The sequence below is a fragment of the Schistosoma haematobium genome, chromosome 1 (assembly GCF_000699445.3).
Source record: "Schistosoma haematobium chromosome 1, whole genome shotgun sequence".
Lineage (NCBI taxonomy): Eukaryota > Metazoa > Platyhelminthes > Trematoda > Strigeidida > Schistosomatidae > Schistosoma > Schistosoma haematobium.
This window is the reverse complement of record NC_067196.1, coordinates 2559173-2577738: the sequence shown is the minus strand read 5'-3', so window position 1 is coordinate 2577738 and position 18566 is coordinate 2559173. Positions and strand designations below refer to the sequence as shown.

The window sequence follows — 18566 nt, the reverse complement described above, 5'->3', positions numbered from 1 at the left end:
GTTTTGAAGAAGCCACTGTAGTAAATTTGGTAGAAATGGCACAAAAAACTCCGAAATTTCCCCAAACGTACATTAGTACGACCAGATAACAATAGCAGAGATCGAATAAACGTAATATCAATGAGACATATCACGGGTACATCGATCTCAGTTTATCCTTGACGACTAAAACGGATTTCAACAACTGGGAAATTTACAAGGTGATAACTGAAAACCAGCTGGTTTTCTAGTAGTCTACTAGTAGTTACCCTTTGAGTGAAAAAATGACCAACAAGAATAATTGAAAAATATGACAACAAGCTAACCGAAACAAAAAATGACCGTTTTGAACAGTAAATTATTTTCAAAAGTACGGAAAATATGAAAAATAGAGAGCGAAATCTCGGGAACCAAAACAAGAAAACCTGACCTCCTCAAGGACATCAAGCAATTCGACCGCGACATTTTTGTAATACGACATAAAAACTATTAAAAAAAGCTACTACGAGTTTAATATATTGCTTTCTGACTTCAAAAACTCTGCGAAAATCAGAAAAACAATAGTAAATCAACAACTTGAAGACTAAACATCATTTGAGAATGACTCATTTCAACCAAAAGAGAAAATCACAAAATTCAACACTATCACGACGTTCTATGAATTGGTTCGTTTATCTGTGATAGCTTCTTATTATCATAGTACCGTTCTGGATATCTAGTAATGTTCAGTTGATGATAGTCTAGACTTTTGACTACACTAATTCTAGTAGGTTTGGTAGTCAATTGTGGATGTGTACATCTTACAATTTGATTGAGTGCGCTTGTCTCAGAAGAGTAAGATTTCTTGATACCAACAGCTGTCACATTACCAGGTAAGAAACTGGATTGTTGCAATGTAAAGATAGTAAAGTAATAATTTGAGTGCGAAGAGAAGACGACGGCTCCAAGGAGGAATAACTAATTGGTAATGTGTAAGAAGACGGAGTCGGAAGGATGAGAGGGGAAACGGAGATGATAACAAGGGAAATAGAAAGTGGTCACTGATGTATGGTAATGATAACCGCGGCAAGTTGTAAGACATGCATCAGACACAGCTGGTCGAAGAGGGAGATGGTAATGCATGGGCGAGTGCTTGCCAAGTCTCCTCTAAAAGCCATGTACTGAGGGGGTGATAGTCACTTCGGATGGGAAAGCACTCCAAATGAGGGCGACTAATAATGATAAAAAATGAGAGCGTATCTGGGTGTTTGCTCTTTGATGTGCAATCTTCCGAGGGTTGCTGGTCAGTAACGCCACCTTCCCTCCTTTTGTGATGTTAGGCTCTCTTACGTTTGTGGTAAGTATGAATACTGCTTTAATCAAAGCCCATGGTTGGAATACACTGTCTCTGCTAGGTCCATGTTACAAGCAAGTCAGATAGTCGAAAAGTCTGTTTTATGGGTTAGATGTCCGCACAGTATATAGTAGCATTAGGTTTAAAAATTTATCCAGGAACTTTCATTAAGAATCGAATACCAAACGAAGGTTTAAACGAAGCCCCCGTTTAAAAGTTGTACTGGTAAAGTTAAGCTGCAGTCTTTGTTGTTTTTTTCCAAACGAAAGGGTAAAAGAAGTAACTCAAAAAGCACTGGAAGTGGTTGTGAGACTAAAATGGACATCCCGCATCTTTTTATAATCTGCTGTTAGTTGGGTCTTCTGTAAACAGTTTCATAGGGCCATAGTTTTAAGGGCGAAACAGTTCTTAGGATCTGTGAAGGCTCACTCCTGTTGCATTCTAAATGAGAAAATAGTAATGAATTTAGTCAGAAATGTGGAATAGATAAATAACCAAATTACATGTTTTTTAGCAAAGAATTTATGCAGTTGTGATTTACCTTGAGTTCATGGATATTAGATCACGTCAGCTACTATTACTTGTGCAAAGCATAACATGGACTTAGTACCGTGTCGAAATGCTTTGATTATTTTGCTCTCATTTAATTATTCCCATGCATCTGCGTCTAGTTTAACAGGAAGACATACAAACAGAGTTAGTGTCTGATAAACTAAAAGTCCCAGTTGTCAAAAAGATTCTTAACATTTGTCCACAGCCAGCTGCATTTAATTAAGACACAGAACACTCATCTTCTAAGACTGTATACTGCTCTTCTGCAGGCGAATAAAAGCTCAGATACTTATCTATCCTGCTACCGATGTTATTGCTGGAGAAATTGTTTAATGACAGTGGTCTTGAAACATGAACAGTGTTAGACGTACTGTCTACAAATAAGCACCAGACGTACTTAAAGCCATCTTATAATATATGACAGCAACAGCATCAAAGGCACGTTTTTTTCCTATTTTTAATCAGACTGATCTGAATCAGTATACTCACTAAAAACAGGCAGCACTACTTAATAAACTGATCCGTTTCGTTACAGGCTTTAAGCACTATACTTAACTATACTATAATTCTATCGACTAATGTAAATTATAACGGCAACCAAGAATACTAAACTAAGCAAGTGTCATATTTATTGTTCCATTTGCGCAGACATGTTCCTAAACGGAGTAAAATGAACATAATTCAGCCGATAAAACCAAACACGAAATGTAGGCCATTTGAACTTACCTAACGGAAGACGAAGGATACGTATATGTTGCTTTGAGACTGGAGACAACAGTCAGTTGTTCATAAAAACATAGTCTACAGCACAACAAACATTTCTTCAGTAACATCATGCACTGACGGTCTATCTGGAAACAATAAACTATGTTATTAAACTAACTATGACCTGAGATATCATTCCAGCGTGCAATGAACGTACAGTGTAACGCAGTCGGACGTGGAGAACAAAAACTGAAAACAGCAGAATTAACAGCATAATTTAGGAGACCCCGCTAGAAAGGGTTTACACTTTCGATAAATAGCGGTTTAAATCGTGGGACTGATCGGCTGACGAGCGATTGTAGGACGGAAGAATTGGCGGAACAGTAAAGCGATCGTTGATCGTCGAGTTGCCAACGAAGGTCGTTTTCGGAGAACGGTACCAGGAGCGGTGTGCTGTATCTGTTGCTTGAGTTGGCATACTACACCAGAGTGGATTGTATCCAAAATCTGAAGATTGCGTTCGTAGTGATGCGGACCAGAAACGCTGCAGACGTAGGATGAACCCACGCTGAATCGAGGAGCCAGAAGCAACCGTAACGAGCAAGTTCGAGACCATGCGTATGCCAAGCATTCGAAACCAAAATATCGACTGACTGAGTTGACAAGAGCGTGGGTAGCCAGTCCGGCCTTCGCCAAAGCTGACTGAAGTCGACGGTACCAGGCAGGGATGGTCGGAGGCGTGGGCTCAGGATACAGAAAAAAATAAAAAAAGTGTAGCATGCATGTAATATAGGAATAATCCTACACCGTATCGGTTGTTGATTGTGCAGTTAGTCGCGGAAGCGTACGGGTAACCGTGCTCGGCGACCGGAACGAGAGATAGTAGCCTCGTTCGCGTCGCGTGGGCCTGCAATCTCATCCTAAGTCAAGGGCAGCGTGGTCTGCTGTTCTGGACGTGAGACTGTCTTCTCAACCGTAGACGATGCAGATGATGCGTGCTGTTGACCGGGACGTGGGAATGAGGTCTCAGATGTACCCAGCGTGGGACCTGAAGATGGTTTGAGGATCCCGCTAGTAGGTTTGATGGGTCTAGTATTGAATCTCAGGGTATCAGATAGGGCACTGTCATCGACGTGTGCTGGTTTGAGACGATCAATGCTGGCGATCTCGACGCGGCCATGTTGATCAACCTTGAAGGTCTTTTCGTGACGGGAGATCACGTGAAAAGGACCTTCGTAAGGTTGTTGCAAAGGTTTGCGTACCGAATCTACTCGTATGAAAACATGTGAACAGGTAGATAACTCTCGAGGGAGAGCGACCTGTCGATGTTGTATTCGAGTCGACACCGGAGACAGCGTTCGCATAAATGCAGACAGTCGATGGACGTAGTCTGGTTTACCGAAATTAGGTCTGCTCCGTGGTGTGAAGAATTCTCCGGGCAGACGCAATGTCGTGCCGTATACAAGTTCAGCGGCGGAACACTGGATATCTGCGTTCAAGCTCGTTCTGATGCCTAAGGGAACGAGCGATAAGGTTTCGTGCCAGTTGCCGTTTTCGTGTTCTTGTAGAGCACTTCTAAGTTGGCAGTGAAACCGTTCAACCTAACCATTTGATGCTGGGAAGTAGACGGTAATGCGTATGAGTATGCATTCCGTACCAAGCAACCGGGTCAGCGAGGAGAATAGTTAATGGGGGAAATTTTCTCGAATAAAGCGTGGAATTCATCGTCACGCGAATAAAAAGTGCCAAGGATTCGGTACACGCACATGGGAGTCTATTATATTAATACTATTCTTATCGTTACCCGTCATGTCGAGTATATTATATACTGAAAGATAATATGAGAATATACGACAGACGTGGATAGATTAACAATATACCCATCAAAGTGACTTCTTTGAGCGATTGGACCAGAGGTTGCGGCGTGTTCCAGAATTCGGCTCATCAGTTGTAGCGTGGGGTCGGGTAGCGCTTGACTACGAACACCACTACAAAGGAACGCGTGCCAGGATATCCATAAAATCCCCCGGAAGCAAAATATCAGAAAGCAGTTAATGGACCAAGTCGAGATATATTTGCTGGCGATCTCGTGGTATCGAAAGAATACCGAGATCATGCTAGGATACAAGCTTGGTTACAGAGCGTAACCGAATTCGCACGAGGTCACGATCAAAGTGTGAGAATAGTGGATGCTTTTTAGCGCAGTTAAACAAAAGCACGTTAAAATAGCCACTGGTACAATTGGTTATAATAATAATTGTTTTCGATAAACCAATCGTGTTCTCGTGATAAAAGTGAGTCACTTCAGCCTCAATGGGCTCAACGACGATGTTCTAGTCATATGCTCGTATTAGGGTGGGTTGATGCATTTAACCGCTATGTCACCAGGTCACCTCTTATCCTCCTGTTGATCAACGAGAATAATTTCAGGTGCTGGTATCTATCCTCGCGAGAGTGATGTTTCAGACATATCGCACCCTCGGTTGCACACCTCTTTACCTGGTACAAGAGATTTGTATTTCTTTTGAAAAGAAGAGTCGTATTGATACGGTGGACTTCAAGATTTTCCAGTGGTTACGTTTTGAAAAGAGTTGGAAACATCTCTCGTACGACTGAGTCAAGTTTCTTCGAATGAAATGACTAGTTACATTTGCCTAAAGTGCGTCCTTAGGGAAATCAAATGGTTTGTCTTTTCGATTTGGTCGCTCTTCTATTTGTGAATCGTCTTCACGGATTGATGCTCATGAGGTGATTTTACCTAGTATGTCATCAATAAAGAACGGAAACGCAAGTGGAATTAGGATTATTCCCTTGAAACCCCTCAACTCACATGCACTCTATTCGCTTTGGATAAAACGGGTCACCGGAACCCATCTTTCCAACCTTCACAATGACAGCTGCATGCGATACTGTATCAAAGGCTTTTGCGAATTCGGGGAATATTATATGTACTGGTTTCCCTTTGTTCCAGCAGATCGACCGACATTCTCATGCCATGAGACTGAATGCATGTGACCTGCAGAGGTATTGGCTCTAACCTCATGATATTCGAAGCTGAACGTTCACATTCAACACTCAACGCGTATATAAGGTCGGTAATGATGAACGCTAGTAAAATGAATCAAAATGGAATTGTTCAGCCATGTGAGTGCGGTCACTTCATGTAACCGACTGCTTTTTATGTTAAAAATAGTTCCCTGTTCCCAGCATAAATGTATTTATCACAAGGAGTTTGTGGAGATTTTGGAAATTTCACAGATTGCAATCATGAGTCAATTGAAGCTAGACCACCATGGAAAACCCGGAAGCACTGGATGGCCGTTTCGTCCTAGTATGGGACTCCTCAGCAGTGCGCGTCCACGATCCCGCACCCCGCAAAATTCGAACCCAGGACCCATCAGTCCCGGGCGCGAGAGCTTTACCATTAGAACAGCGTCCAACGGCGTCAATGTCTAATTTCAACCAACCCATGAAGTTTCGCCACCAAACACCATTGTCTTCGGTGAGCTGATATCTCACAACAGACCTGGCTGAACTCCATTGGTAACGTCTTCTCACTAAAACTCCAGGAGTATCTCCTGAAGCCAGTCACTAGAGAGCAGATTATTGTTATCGGAAGGGGTCTGTGGATATTTTAGAAATTTCACAGGTTGAGGAGTCCCATACTAGGACGAAACGGCCGTCTATTGCTCCCAGGTTTTCCATGGTGGTTTAGATGCAATTGACTGATGATTTCAATCTGTGAAATGAATGTATCTCTCAGAAGTGCTAACAGTCATGTCGCTTCCACTTAGGATCTCATAGATTAGATAATCACATCATGGCATATCTACAACTTCGAGATTAAGCCTACCACTATAATGTCATGATCGGTGCGTAGTATTGTGGTCTACTTCCTTTTTGTATTGTCATAATAATAGACCTAGTCCTAAAATTGTAGATCTGTCATGATGTGACTACTTATTCTATAAGAGCTCAAGTGTAAGTCACATCATTGTCTACACTGAATCGTTCTATCGTAATGTAACATCACCAACATATGATGGAGAACAAATTTAGGCTGGAGATAGGACAATATATTCAAAATGAATAAAAGAGATAAGTAAAACAAGGGTGAACACACCCACAAGGCTGAGTCCTATCAGCCTTGTCCGCCTTCTCCATTGTTGCGTTTTTCTCCGCGCTAAGTATTAAATATCTATTCTCCCAACTGTCTCTTGTTCAGCTTTGAGGACTGTGTGGGTAGGGTCCAATGCTACTACAAGTGTACAAGCACCAAAATACACTTTGTAATATCACATTGGTGAGACTGACTAAAGAAATGCAGCTTGTCGTCCATCCTCATATTCACTTTAGCTTGATCGACTGGGTCTTACCTATGTTAACCCATTTTTATACTAGTCTGTTGATTAATACATACGTGTGTTATCGTATTGTAACTGTTGTGACTTGTGACTGCAGATTAGACGCGCAGCGTATTTTATCGATCGGACACATAAAACACGTACGAGCAGCTTAGAGTCCTGATTGGCCCCGCTCCCCTGTCTAGCCCAGCCACTTGAGTCCAGAACGCAAGTCACAGCCTCTGAGATATGAATCGTTATATTTCAGACATACTCTGTTTATATACCAACCAAACAGACCACATCGTACCATAAAATAGAAAACAATATTTGTACAATATTTAACAAGTGGAATAAATATTGACCAATAGGGAATGTCCATTTAACGTCCAAGGACACCATAAGACTTAACATGATAATTGTTGGTATATTTTTCTGAATATTTCAACAGTAATGTTGACTAGTACTCACAGCGTACTGGCTCGATCGATCATAATGACTGATCGTCTATATTCATGTTTAACTATGATAGTTCATTAACAAGCTTTTGTAGTATTAACATGCTTCAGTGAAATAGGTTTATTAAAACCCCAACCACTGGCAAATATGGCAAAGATGCACATAATCTGGCAATTAACGTAAGAAAGGAAAAGACAGTTATCCTGATCTACCTCCTCATGTTGTTTCTTAACTTTATCTTAAACTATAGAGTGTCTGGCTGATTTCCAATTCTCGAATCTTATTGCCGAACGATGATGACAATATTCCAGAACCTTGTGGAGACTGTAAATTGTAAGGTTTCGGCGCCCTAGGCTCGTTATATATTGCTCATACAATAATAGTTACGTATTAAGCAGTCTTTAAACAGGGATGGACGCAAGTTTTCACATACTACACTCATCAAGTCCCAGACACTTCTTTGCCACGCCTAGCACATACCACAGACAGAATGATGAAAGGAGTTCTCTAACTGGACCCCGTATGGTAAAATACGCACAAAACTACTAGTCGTCAGAAGAACCAGTCATAGCAGAACTCATCGCAAGTGTTTAAAGTTTCACAGAGACTATCGCAAAAATGCACTCAGATCATAGAAACAGGATCAGACCATAAACGTCCGGGAGATCTGAACAGTTTCGTTGGCATGAATGGAGGTTTGGTTCCGTGTCAGCTAGGTGCAGTTGACCATGTGTCTGGCCTGCAAAGACTCACAAGAATATGTAAAACGAATAACCTCTCATCAGGTCACAATGACTGGGGACAGGTGCCTAAACAGTCTCTTGTTTTATGTCAGCAACAGAACATTTTGTTGAGTATATAGATCACTAACGTAGACGATCTGTAAATAAAAATAATATATTTGTAATATCCCAATGAGTAAAATATTGGATTTTCTGACGTTTTGTGACTTGGTGTAAGTCACTTCTTCAGAGAATAAATAACCAAAAACGATGATCTGTGTCGAATGACTGAGAGCTTACTCAAGTTAGACGGGAATGGCATGGTCAACCAGCTAACATCAAAGTCACACCTAATGATTAGCACCTAACTTAGGTTACCCTATAACGCTTATACAAAACAAGGAATAGGTCTTTATTTCGATCTTAGCGCGGTCACAGTGGAGCGTGGGATTATCTGTTCAGACAAACAAAGGCTCTCAACATTCAATATAGGATAATAGGGAATATAACGCTTATACAAAACAAGGAAGTGAATGAATACTTGAACAATACTGTTTTGGCATATACTTGGTTGTTTGGGGTCAACTCTTAACCAAGCAACCTAAGCTGTTACAACCCCTCCATCACTTCCAAGTACAACACAAACGACGTTACTACTAAGATTTATTTCCAAAACGTCATGAGTAATATGTCACTCGGAATAATTTATTGTATAATAAACAGTTATTGGAACCCTATTGTTCATCATATAGGTTAACGACATACTCAATGGCTTCACAGATGGCTATACCTTTCTATTTACCAACGACCTTAAAGTGGTATGTTTATTCCACCCACGTCCCAGTTTAAATGTCAGCCGTATGATACAAACAGCTCTGGACCAACTCAAAAACCGATGTGATGCCTGGCTTCTCTCTTAACACGAAAAAATCTGAGTACATGTATTTCGACACACCCAACCCACAAATAAGCACCCGGAAAAGGTGAAATGTATTACTCCAAAAGTCTTTCATTCACCGAAAGGGCTAAACCCCAAATACTTAAAGTCAGCGGACTTATTGGGTTCGTCAACCGCAATTTTCACTTGAGGGAATCGAAGATAACACCATACAAGATATGTGTTCAGCCTCTACTAAAATACTTACCAACTATATTCAGTTACATGCGTTTCGTTGACTGGCTAGAAATTGGGAAGATACAACTTCATTTTGCAAGATTTTTCACGTCCGACCTACCATATAAGCATAAGTGTAAAGCATGGAAACCGCATCAGTTGCGGTCAAAACGGGTTAAACTTAACCTCACTTTATAATTTCGAAATATCACAAAAAAACTACGGTAAGTTATGAAACTCTAGCATTTGCCAAAAGTAGTAGTTCCAACCTTCGAAATCAGGATTTTGTGCTGAAGATATCGAGAAAATCAGGCAAATCAAAGTTAACTTTGTTTGTCACACGTTATGCAAACTTCTGGAATAGGTTGCCAGCAGATATACGGTAACGTCGAACGCTTGCTCAATTTAGATCTCCCCTGAACCGCTTTATGGACCGAATAATAAAAATAATCTTATACTGTGAAGTCGCTATGATATGACCATTTAGTTCACAAGATCTTACAAAGAAGTCACATCATCTTCTACACTAACTCTTTTTACCATGACAGTAGGTAGTGTACTTTATGTGAACCCTAAAGAACACATTTGGGCTGGGGACAGAATAATGTATTCATCAAAGAAAGCAAAAGGTGGCCACACCTGTATTACTGAACCACGGGGTCCCAACCACATATTCCCATGTTCACGTCTTCCATGTGTTGAGCGTTCAACGTAAGTCTTCTCAGTTATCATATGTTAAGCTTCGAGGATGGTGACTTTAGGAGTTGATGTTACCACGGACTCGCCAATTATGGGACTTATGTTTATCTCTCACTATTTGACGAAATCTTCCTCAAGTACTACAAGTATGTAATGAAAATATTCTTTTATCAAATCCATTCGATCAGCTCCACCAAGAGCTTTTCTTGATCTACTGTCGCTCGCTACGCCGGACAACTGCATACGGCTGGTTGTGCGGTTAATAACCCTAATCTTTATGAATCAACCATGCAAATTCAGTGCTTGAAATTGACGAATCTGTATTTAGAAAGGCTATGACGTCCATAGTGAGAACCTTAGTTCTTTAGGAAGCTATGAGGCTAATTTCCCTTATAATAACCAAAGCAAATAATACTTTAGGTTCATGGAACGTCCGAACATTTTAGAAGTCCGGGTAGGCCAGTCAAATAGCTACAAAGACGGAAAGATATAAATTGGCGGTGCTCGGAATCAGTAGAACACATTGGACCCAAGCTGGACAATAAAGGATAGATTCGGAAGCGCTGCTGCTTTACTCCGTTTACGAAGAACACGCTGCGCACAACCAGGAGGTTCCTCTAATGCTGTCTATAGAGGCGCGTAAAACACCTATAGGATAAAAATGTCATGGATACAGGATCACCAAAATATCATTCAAAAATAAGAGGGGAGAATCACTATAACATTGTCCAGTGTTATAACAACGACGACAGACTGCAATCAATAATTTCAAAGTGCTAAGGAAAGCACTTGGCCATCCTGATGTGAGACCTAAACGCCAAAGTGAGAATGAATAACACCGAGCGTAAATATTTGATGAAACGACATGGACTGGGAAAAAGGATAGAGAATGAAGAGAGACTTGCAAATTTATATACGTTCAACAAAATGGTTATAGGTGACATAAACGCATGCACAAAGTTACATGGATATATTTGGAGCACTTCACGGAAAACCAGATCGATCATATTTTCATCGGTAAAGTGTTCACTAACGTCATGTAGCACATGTTCACCTATATTTATTATTTTTTTTCTTCAAAACATTCGTCTGGCATACCTGTTCCTTAAATTGTCTCACATTTTACTTCCTCTTTATTGGGTAGTATGCACAGTAATAGCTTTGCCATCAGTATTTACACTGTAACTACATGTACGAGTAATATGTCCAATCATGAGCATTTTTCTCCTTCAAAACGTTCGTAGTTTTGTGAGATGGCGGGGGGAAATCGTTGGAAAACCTTTCTTATAATCCTTTAAAAATAGCGAGGTGATGTGTCAGTACTAAGTGACGACGTTATATTTTTAACTCATTGCTATACTTGTTTGATAATAATTTTTCATTTCTATATGATGATTTTTCAATTTAATATATATGTTAATTTCGGCGTGATGCTTATTCTAAATGTTGCATTTTTTTCATTGAATTAACGTGAACTACTTTCAGCGTGAAATGTGGTATGTGGTTTTGTTACATTTCGGAGAATTTTTTTATACATGTAACTTTTTCGTAATCAAAAATCAAATGGGTGTACAAATCAATATAGAATTGGGTGTATTCTCCACTACAGTTGTTGTCATGTCTTCGAGGTGAATAGACCTCCACTTGTAACAGTCTTGGTGTTCTCGCTTAACGTCTTACGGATTGTCGCTGGTCGGTGTTTCAAGAATAAATGGCCAATGATACAGTCCTATTTAGAACTCCTCTATCGCTCGAAATCATGGAGGAAGAAGTGAGCATTCAAGGCATGACAACTCCCAGATACGATGAGGTACACAAAACGGATGAAGCGGCGATATACATTAACAGTCACCTCAAAGCTATGATAACACAGTGCTTAAATAACTGAAGTGACAGAATTATACCGATGTTGCTTTGATGAGAACGGCGGATAGTACTTGAATGTCGGCCCCCACATCTTCTAACTCCCAGAAAATGGGATAATACAGGGGATGCTAGAGCTACATCATCTGGGTTCTAACCTAATACTTCTGTTTGGAGACTTGAACACTACCACAAAGCCTCAGCAAGCAGAATATAACCCCTTCCGAGTGATTTAATGAGAGACTTGTTGCAGCTATTGGAAGTACAGAACTGACTGAATATGTGTATGACGCCATGAGATAGGAGAGGAATGGAAGATGCTAGCAAACACACTACCATAACATCGTCATTTAGCCCCTTGAGGCAACCCTCGGAAGATTGCACATCAAAGAGCAAACACCCAGATACGCTCTCATTTTTTATCATTATTAGTCGCCCTCATTTGGAGTGCTTTCCCATCCGAAGTGACTATCACCCCCTCAGTACATGGCTTTTAGAGGAGACTTGGCAAGCACTCGCCCATGCATTACCATCTCCCTCTTCGACCAGCTGTGTCTGATGCATGTCTTACAACTTGCCGCGGTTATCATTACCATACATCAGTGACCACTTTCTATTTCCCTTGTTATCATCTCCGTTTCCCCTCTCATCCTTCCGACTCCGTCTTCTTACACATTACCAATTAGTTATTCCTCCTTGGAGCCGTCGTCTTCTCTTCGCACTCAAATTATTACTTTACTATCTTTACATTGCAACAATCCAGTTTCTTACCTGGTAATGTGACAGCTGTTGGTATCAAGAAATCTTACTCTTCTGAGACAAGCGCACTCAATCAAATTGTAAGATGTACACATCCACAATTGACTACCAAACCTACTAGAATTAGTGTAGTCAAAAGTCTAGACTATCATCAACTGAACATTACTAGATATCCAGAACGGTACTATGATATCAAGTAGCAAACCTAATGATATTAGTCTGTTGTATTAATATTATTGTTGTTATTCTGTTGCAGTCGAACTTCAATCGCCATCGTTAGCATTTCTGGTATACTTGCTGATTTCAGATTCATCTGAGCACAGGCACTTTACTTTACTACCTTAACTGTGTTAGTAATATCAAAATTTATTTTTCTTTCGCAGTATTACAAAATACATTTCTGTTTTTTTTACTCAAACTTATTTAACCTTTACAATCACATTGCTATTTGTTATTGGTTCTTATGCATACAAATTACGCTTTCTGTTTGGATAATAAGTAGCCTCGTTTTGTCAATGTACTGTACGTATACTGCATTGAAAATTGTTTTAACCATTCGAATGTAGCGTTTCCATAACTCCACTTTTGACTTTATCATAAATTAGTAAGCTCTCGTCGTTTCTTGTTAGCACATTAAATTCTGAATAAAAATTGTCTTGGTATTATTTCTATAATATTGATGATTGCCATATATAGCTTTGCTTATTAAATTTAAGTTTTCTCTGCGTGCTCACTGAGTCATGGGCTAGCTCTTTCTCTTTTCTTATATATTACAGCTGTTGTCACATAAAATTCTGCACATTTCCTCGACATACAAAGTACCTTACGAATAGACACAGACAAATAGGAACATGATGCCACTGAATGTTTCTTTGATAAAATATGACAATCCATTACTTATTACTAAAAATTCAGATAAAAAATCTCCCGGGGTAGCTTAAAAATAGAAAGTTTTAGACTTTTTTTAGGCACCTACGTTAAAGGGAACTCATCCAGTTACAGACTCTTCAAACAAACCTTGCGTTTCACCCAGAGGAAAGACATCTTTAATTGAAGCTAAAAGCAACCAACAAACAGAAGAAATATTGAATTCGATTCTTCCGCCTAGGTAGATCTAAAAATTATTCATCACATTGTAAAGGGAGTGGAGTGAAAACGGTCAGCTTTGGATTCAACGTGCTTCCAGCACACCAGCAACACGACTTGACGTTGTTAATTTACAGGAAGAGCTCGATAGACGATTGCAACAGCGTCAAGCTAGAGAAACTGGAATATGCCCAGTCCGCAGAGAACTATACAATCAAGTAACAAAAAGGCTCTTTAAGATGGAATATTTCTCAGGTATTTGACGAACTAATAAGACAAGTGACTATTAACTGCGCTGAACGGGGTTTGCTTCTCCTTCGCGTCCGTGACGAGATAAGAATGACAATAGCAGCATACCAGACACTTTATGAATCAAGCATAGCATTCGGCATGCGTAAAGCTCTTCAATCTGAACAAGGGAAAGCAGACATGGAACGAATGGTAAGATATACTTATATTAAAACTTCTCTATATTTTTAAATAGTGTGTCTTGGTTAAAACAAGTTTGTATCGAAACAGTGGTTAACCACCTACATATTTATGGTTCAGTGAATTCAGTCAAATTAGCATCAGTTTATCAATTTCACGAATATCAGAGATTTGTTTACTGATTAATTAGGAAATAACAATCTCGTATTTCAATTATCTATTTGTATTCTTGGTTGTAGTTTTATAACAAAATAAGTATTTCATGAAACTACTCATTGAAGCATATTTTAAGCTTCAAACTAGGGTGTCTTATTTCCATGGTCTACAAATACACAGGAACACGAACTACTCGAAGTTGTCATCGAGACACTTGGTTGACATTCTTACGGTAGTACGTGGACCCCATTTTACTGTGAATTTCGCAAGCTGATGTAGACATTCAAGCCTTCTGTAATTTAGTCTAAGTATTGAAGCGGTGTAGCAGCTTAGACCTAACAACACATATCTAGAGTCCTGTATTGCTTATTTCTGACTGAACGTGGTGTTTGCATCTCTTCTCACATTAAATTGACTTCTTAGAAATAATTATAGCTTTAAGAATAGATACGATAACAATAACCTTAGTTCACAAACATCAAGACATTCCGACTTTACGAAACTGAAACGTGGAGAACTACTACAACCATCATCAAGAGGGTGTAAATATTTATAAATAGTTGTCTACTCGAGATATTCAATATCCGTTGATCGGATATTACCAGCAACAGTCTACTGTGGGAGAGAACAAACCAGGTTCTAGCTGATGAGGGAATTAGGAAATCACCAAGCTGCATCACGAAGCATACGCTGACTTGGAATTCTGAAGGGAAACGGAAAAGAGGTAGGCCAAAGAACACCCTGTGTCGAGAATTGGAAGTAAAAATTAAAAGGATGAATAGCAACTGGAAACCATTACTCAGGATAGAGTTCGGTGGCTCATGCTCCTCCACAAAGCGTAACAGGCGTAAGTGAGTATTTCTATAATGTACCTATCTAATGGGTACTATTATCAAGCCCAAAAGATCCTGAAGTTTCTCCTTTTCTGTAGGTTATTGCTGCTTACAACCACCGAGAATAATTTGAAAAACTCACGCTCATCTTAAAATCTAAACCCACTGAAGCTCGATGTTCGGTGGCTAAACAAATGTTTAATGATACGATTTTCATTTTGATGTAGGACACTTAATGTATGAGTCCCAGAGCGTAGTGAACCAAATTAAATGAAAAACTACGTGATGCAAATCCAGTCTAACTGTTATGTATTTTAGATAGTATCCTTGACTGAAAAACGCTTATTTTTCAAGCGAACTTAATAGATACGGGTTATTTTGAGCAAATCTTTTATCTACTGAAAATACATCAAACAAAGGTGGTCTTGAAGTTAAAATAAGTAATCTATATTCAGTAATCTGTTTGTATTCACAATATGTTTCGCTCGTTCTCAGTCCAAGATAGATCATCTAGTCTTCGTTATCTGTTGATAGATTCAAAGTTTGGAACACTTTCGTTTACTAAACACGATCAACAATCATGGCAGATATCAAAAGCTTTTACTTGAACTGAGCTATTAAACTCTACTGTCATTAGCTTTTTTACACTACTATACTACATATTGTCATTTATTAATATACTTTCCTAGTATGTCATTACTTCAGAAGTTTTAAATAAGGTGTGAATAGCATTACTATACTTGTGGTCTTATACATGGTGAATCAGTATCATTAGATCCTGCGAAAGTTTAATCGACATTGACACCAAATTCTTCACAACAAAGTGAAATCTCCATGAAGATAATTAGTGATAGACGTGGATGTCAAATATTGTTTGGAGAATAGAACTAGTATACTTATAAGTCTTTCTCTGCTTGAGAATTTAGTAGAAAGTTAAAATCACTAATAATATGTAAAGAAAATACCCAGGAATTCATTACAAGCATTTGTGGTCATTGATAATTTTTAGATTAATATTATTTATAGATTAGTGATTTGGAACAAGAGAAGAAAGATTTAGAAAGACAAGTATATGAATTAAAAACAAAGTGTGAACAGATTGAAAAACGTGCAGTAGAACAGAGACAATTAGAAGAAAAGAAACATCAAGATGAAATACAATTTTTAAAACGAAATAATCAACAATTAAAGGTTAGTTAATCTAAATTGACAATGTATGTAATCATTGTTTTACATTTTATTAATGGATTATCAAAATGATGAATAAGGAATATGATGTATTCTTTACAGTATTTATTGTTGAGACATAATAATCAGGTTTCTACTCTACTATATCAAAGCAACTCAATTCGTTCAAACATCATCTCTACATAGATTAGTAGTTAATAGTATGGAAAGAAACACGATGTATTTCATATACATTTAGATAAGGATTGCTCCACTATTTGTTAGGCTTTTCTCATTCTCGTATACATCAGCTACCTATCAAGTATTTGATACATTTACTTGCTTATTTAACAGTAGTAATACAGAGAACGAGAACACATGTGGGGATAATCGAATGTATTTGAACACAACATTACAGAATGTTTTAGTAAAATCTGTGAACCATACAGTAAATACTTCAATTTGCAAAATATCAGTTAGTTGTCTCAAAGTTGATTGTTCCCTCGTTTCCATACCAAGTACTCTTTGTTCTCGTTCTCTTCTTTTCGATCTTCTTAACTGTCTAGTACCAGATGTTTTACTTTTGATTGATGATACATACAACTTCTATCTATCAACACCAGTAGTACATATCATAGTAACCCTTAGTGAATTCGATTTCAAGGATTTAAATAATGAACATGTTCTTGTCCAAGAAGCATTGTTATTTGATTTATATACCACAATGTGGATCATATTTTGTATTTCATCTGTTTGATAAAAACACTTCTCATATGGTGGTTTAAATGTAGCCTATCAATCTATTTTTTTCAATTTTTAGGCTCAATTGGATGGAATTATGAATCCGAAAAAATAATTGTTATTCCATTATTGCTAAATAACTCCATACACGATTTTGTCTCCATTTCTTATTTTAAGACAGTAATTTCTGTTATAAAATGTATGGTATCCAATCTAGGCAACTAGAATATATTATTGTACCATATGAAGGTTTCAACTATCATATTGTGAATACCAAACTTTCCATTATGACTGAAATAGTATGGTTTATTTTCTGATTAGGTATAATAGCCTACGTCGTTATTTACCATATCAGACGACGTACATTGAATAAAAACAGAACTGAACAAAAAGAAATCATGTTTGATAGTTTATTTATTATTTATTTTAACACATAGATATTGGTACAAGGAGGCACCAAATCCATATGCGCCACACAGATCTCATTTGATATGTGTGAGGGCTGTGATACTGCCCGGGTGCCTTAACCGAAGTAGGTGGTTTTCTTAGGGGGCCGCACTCGGAGCCTACGACATAAAGGTCTGATCCACAAGGCAGTGTAACAACGTAAGGAGATGCAGTTCCATGGTAGCCGTTGATCAACGATTGGTTCATACGCCATTTGTTCCTTCAGGATACTGGAGCCCATGTGCACCATTAGTTTGAAATCGGGGTTTTCCAACTCCTCCAGGTGAATCCTCCGTATCCAACATCCCGGTTTCGGTTTCGTAAACAACATGCCAACCGTGAGTCGGACTTTTGTGGCAGCGGCTGTATGCACATGACCATATGAGAGCATGTCGAGAGAGAGAGCTGACCCTCCTCACTCTCGGCCGTACCAGGGCATTTGGACAATGAAACTAACATATAGATGTAAATGTGACTACGTAGTATTGATGTCTTGCATATTGTCAAAATTCATAATTCTTATTTAAACATTAAAAAACTTCCTACTTGATAGACCAACTCAAGCAGTGAAGAACTTTTATGTCCTCTATTTATCATCTCCTCAATTAAGGGATAAGTTAACTAATCTTGTTACATTCACATGCATCTAAGACTTCAGATGATGCTATGCAGAGAGCTGTAACGAGCATAGTGACATGAAACTGAACGGAGTTAGTTAAAACATCTCGTAGTTGGGGAAATGGTATGGTCAGAACTCAGTTCAATTCTATCACACTTAATCGGTAGTGGTCACGAAGTAGACAGAACTAAATCTTTTACAGTAATATACCACATACTTAATAATTGTCCTTATTGGGTTCTTTCTCGTCCCTTATATATAACAGAAAGTATAGGAATTCGAGCTAACACTCCGTCTTTGCACCCATAAAAATATTTGTAACACGATTATATCTTCTTTGACTGGATGAATTAAGCTTAGAAAACGATTTTACTTATAATTATTTTCAGAAGGGGTTTGTGGAGATTTTTAGAAATTTTCACAGATTGAAATCATGAGTCAGTTGAAGCTAGACCACCATTGAAAACCTGGAAGCACTGGACGGCCGTTTCGTCCTAGTATGGGACTCCTCAGCAGTGCGCATCCACGATCCCGCACCACGCGTGGCTCGAACCCAGGAC

At 38.7% G+C, this 18566-nt stretch overlaps 2 protein-coding genes across 3 annotated transcripts in view; one reads left to right on the top strand and one right to left on the bottom strand.

The window, feature by feature from the left end:
• Positions 1-436, bottom strand: part of MS3_00003448 (uncharacterized protein) — a gene marked incomplete at its 5' end in the record, with an annotated part of 48507 nt that extends 48071 nt beyond the window's left edge. For both annotated transcript variants that reach the window (XM_051211252.1, XM_051211253.1), the window contains one exon: positions 410-436. The remainder of the gene's footprint in view (positions 1-409) is intronic.
• A 12533-nt stretch (positions 437-12969) lies between these two features.
• DNALI1 (Axonemal dynein light intermediate polypeptide 1) lies at positions 12970-17870 on the top strand. The gene is made up of 7 exons (XM_012939230.3): positions 12970-13132; positions 13305-13460; positions 13497-13636; positions 13670-13832; positions 13870-14055; positions 16059-16223; positions 17020-17870. The coding sequence occupies exons 2-7, from the start codon at positions 13380-13382 to the stop codon at positions 17053-17055; spliced, it is 771 nt and encodes a 256-aa protein (XP_012794684.1). The 5' UTR covers positions 12970-13132; positions 13305-13379; the 3' UTR covers positions 17056-17870.
• Positions 17871-18566: the final 696 nt, after the last annotated feature.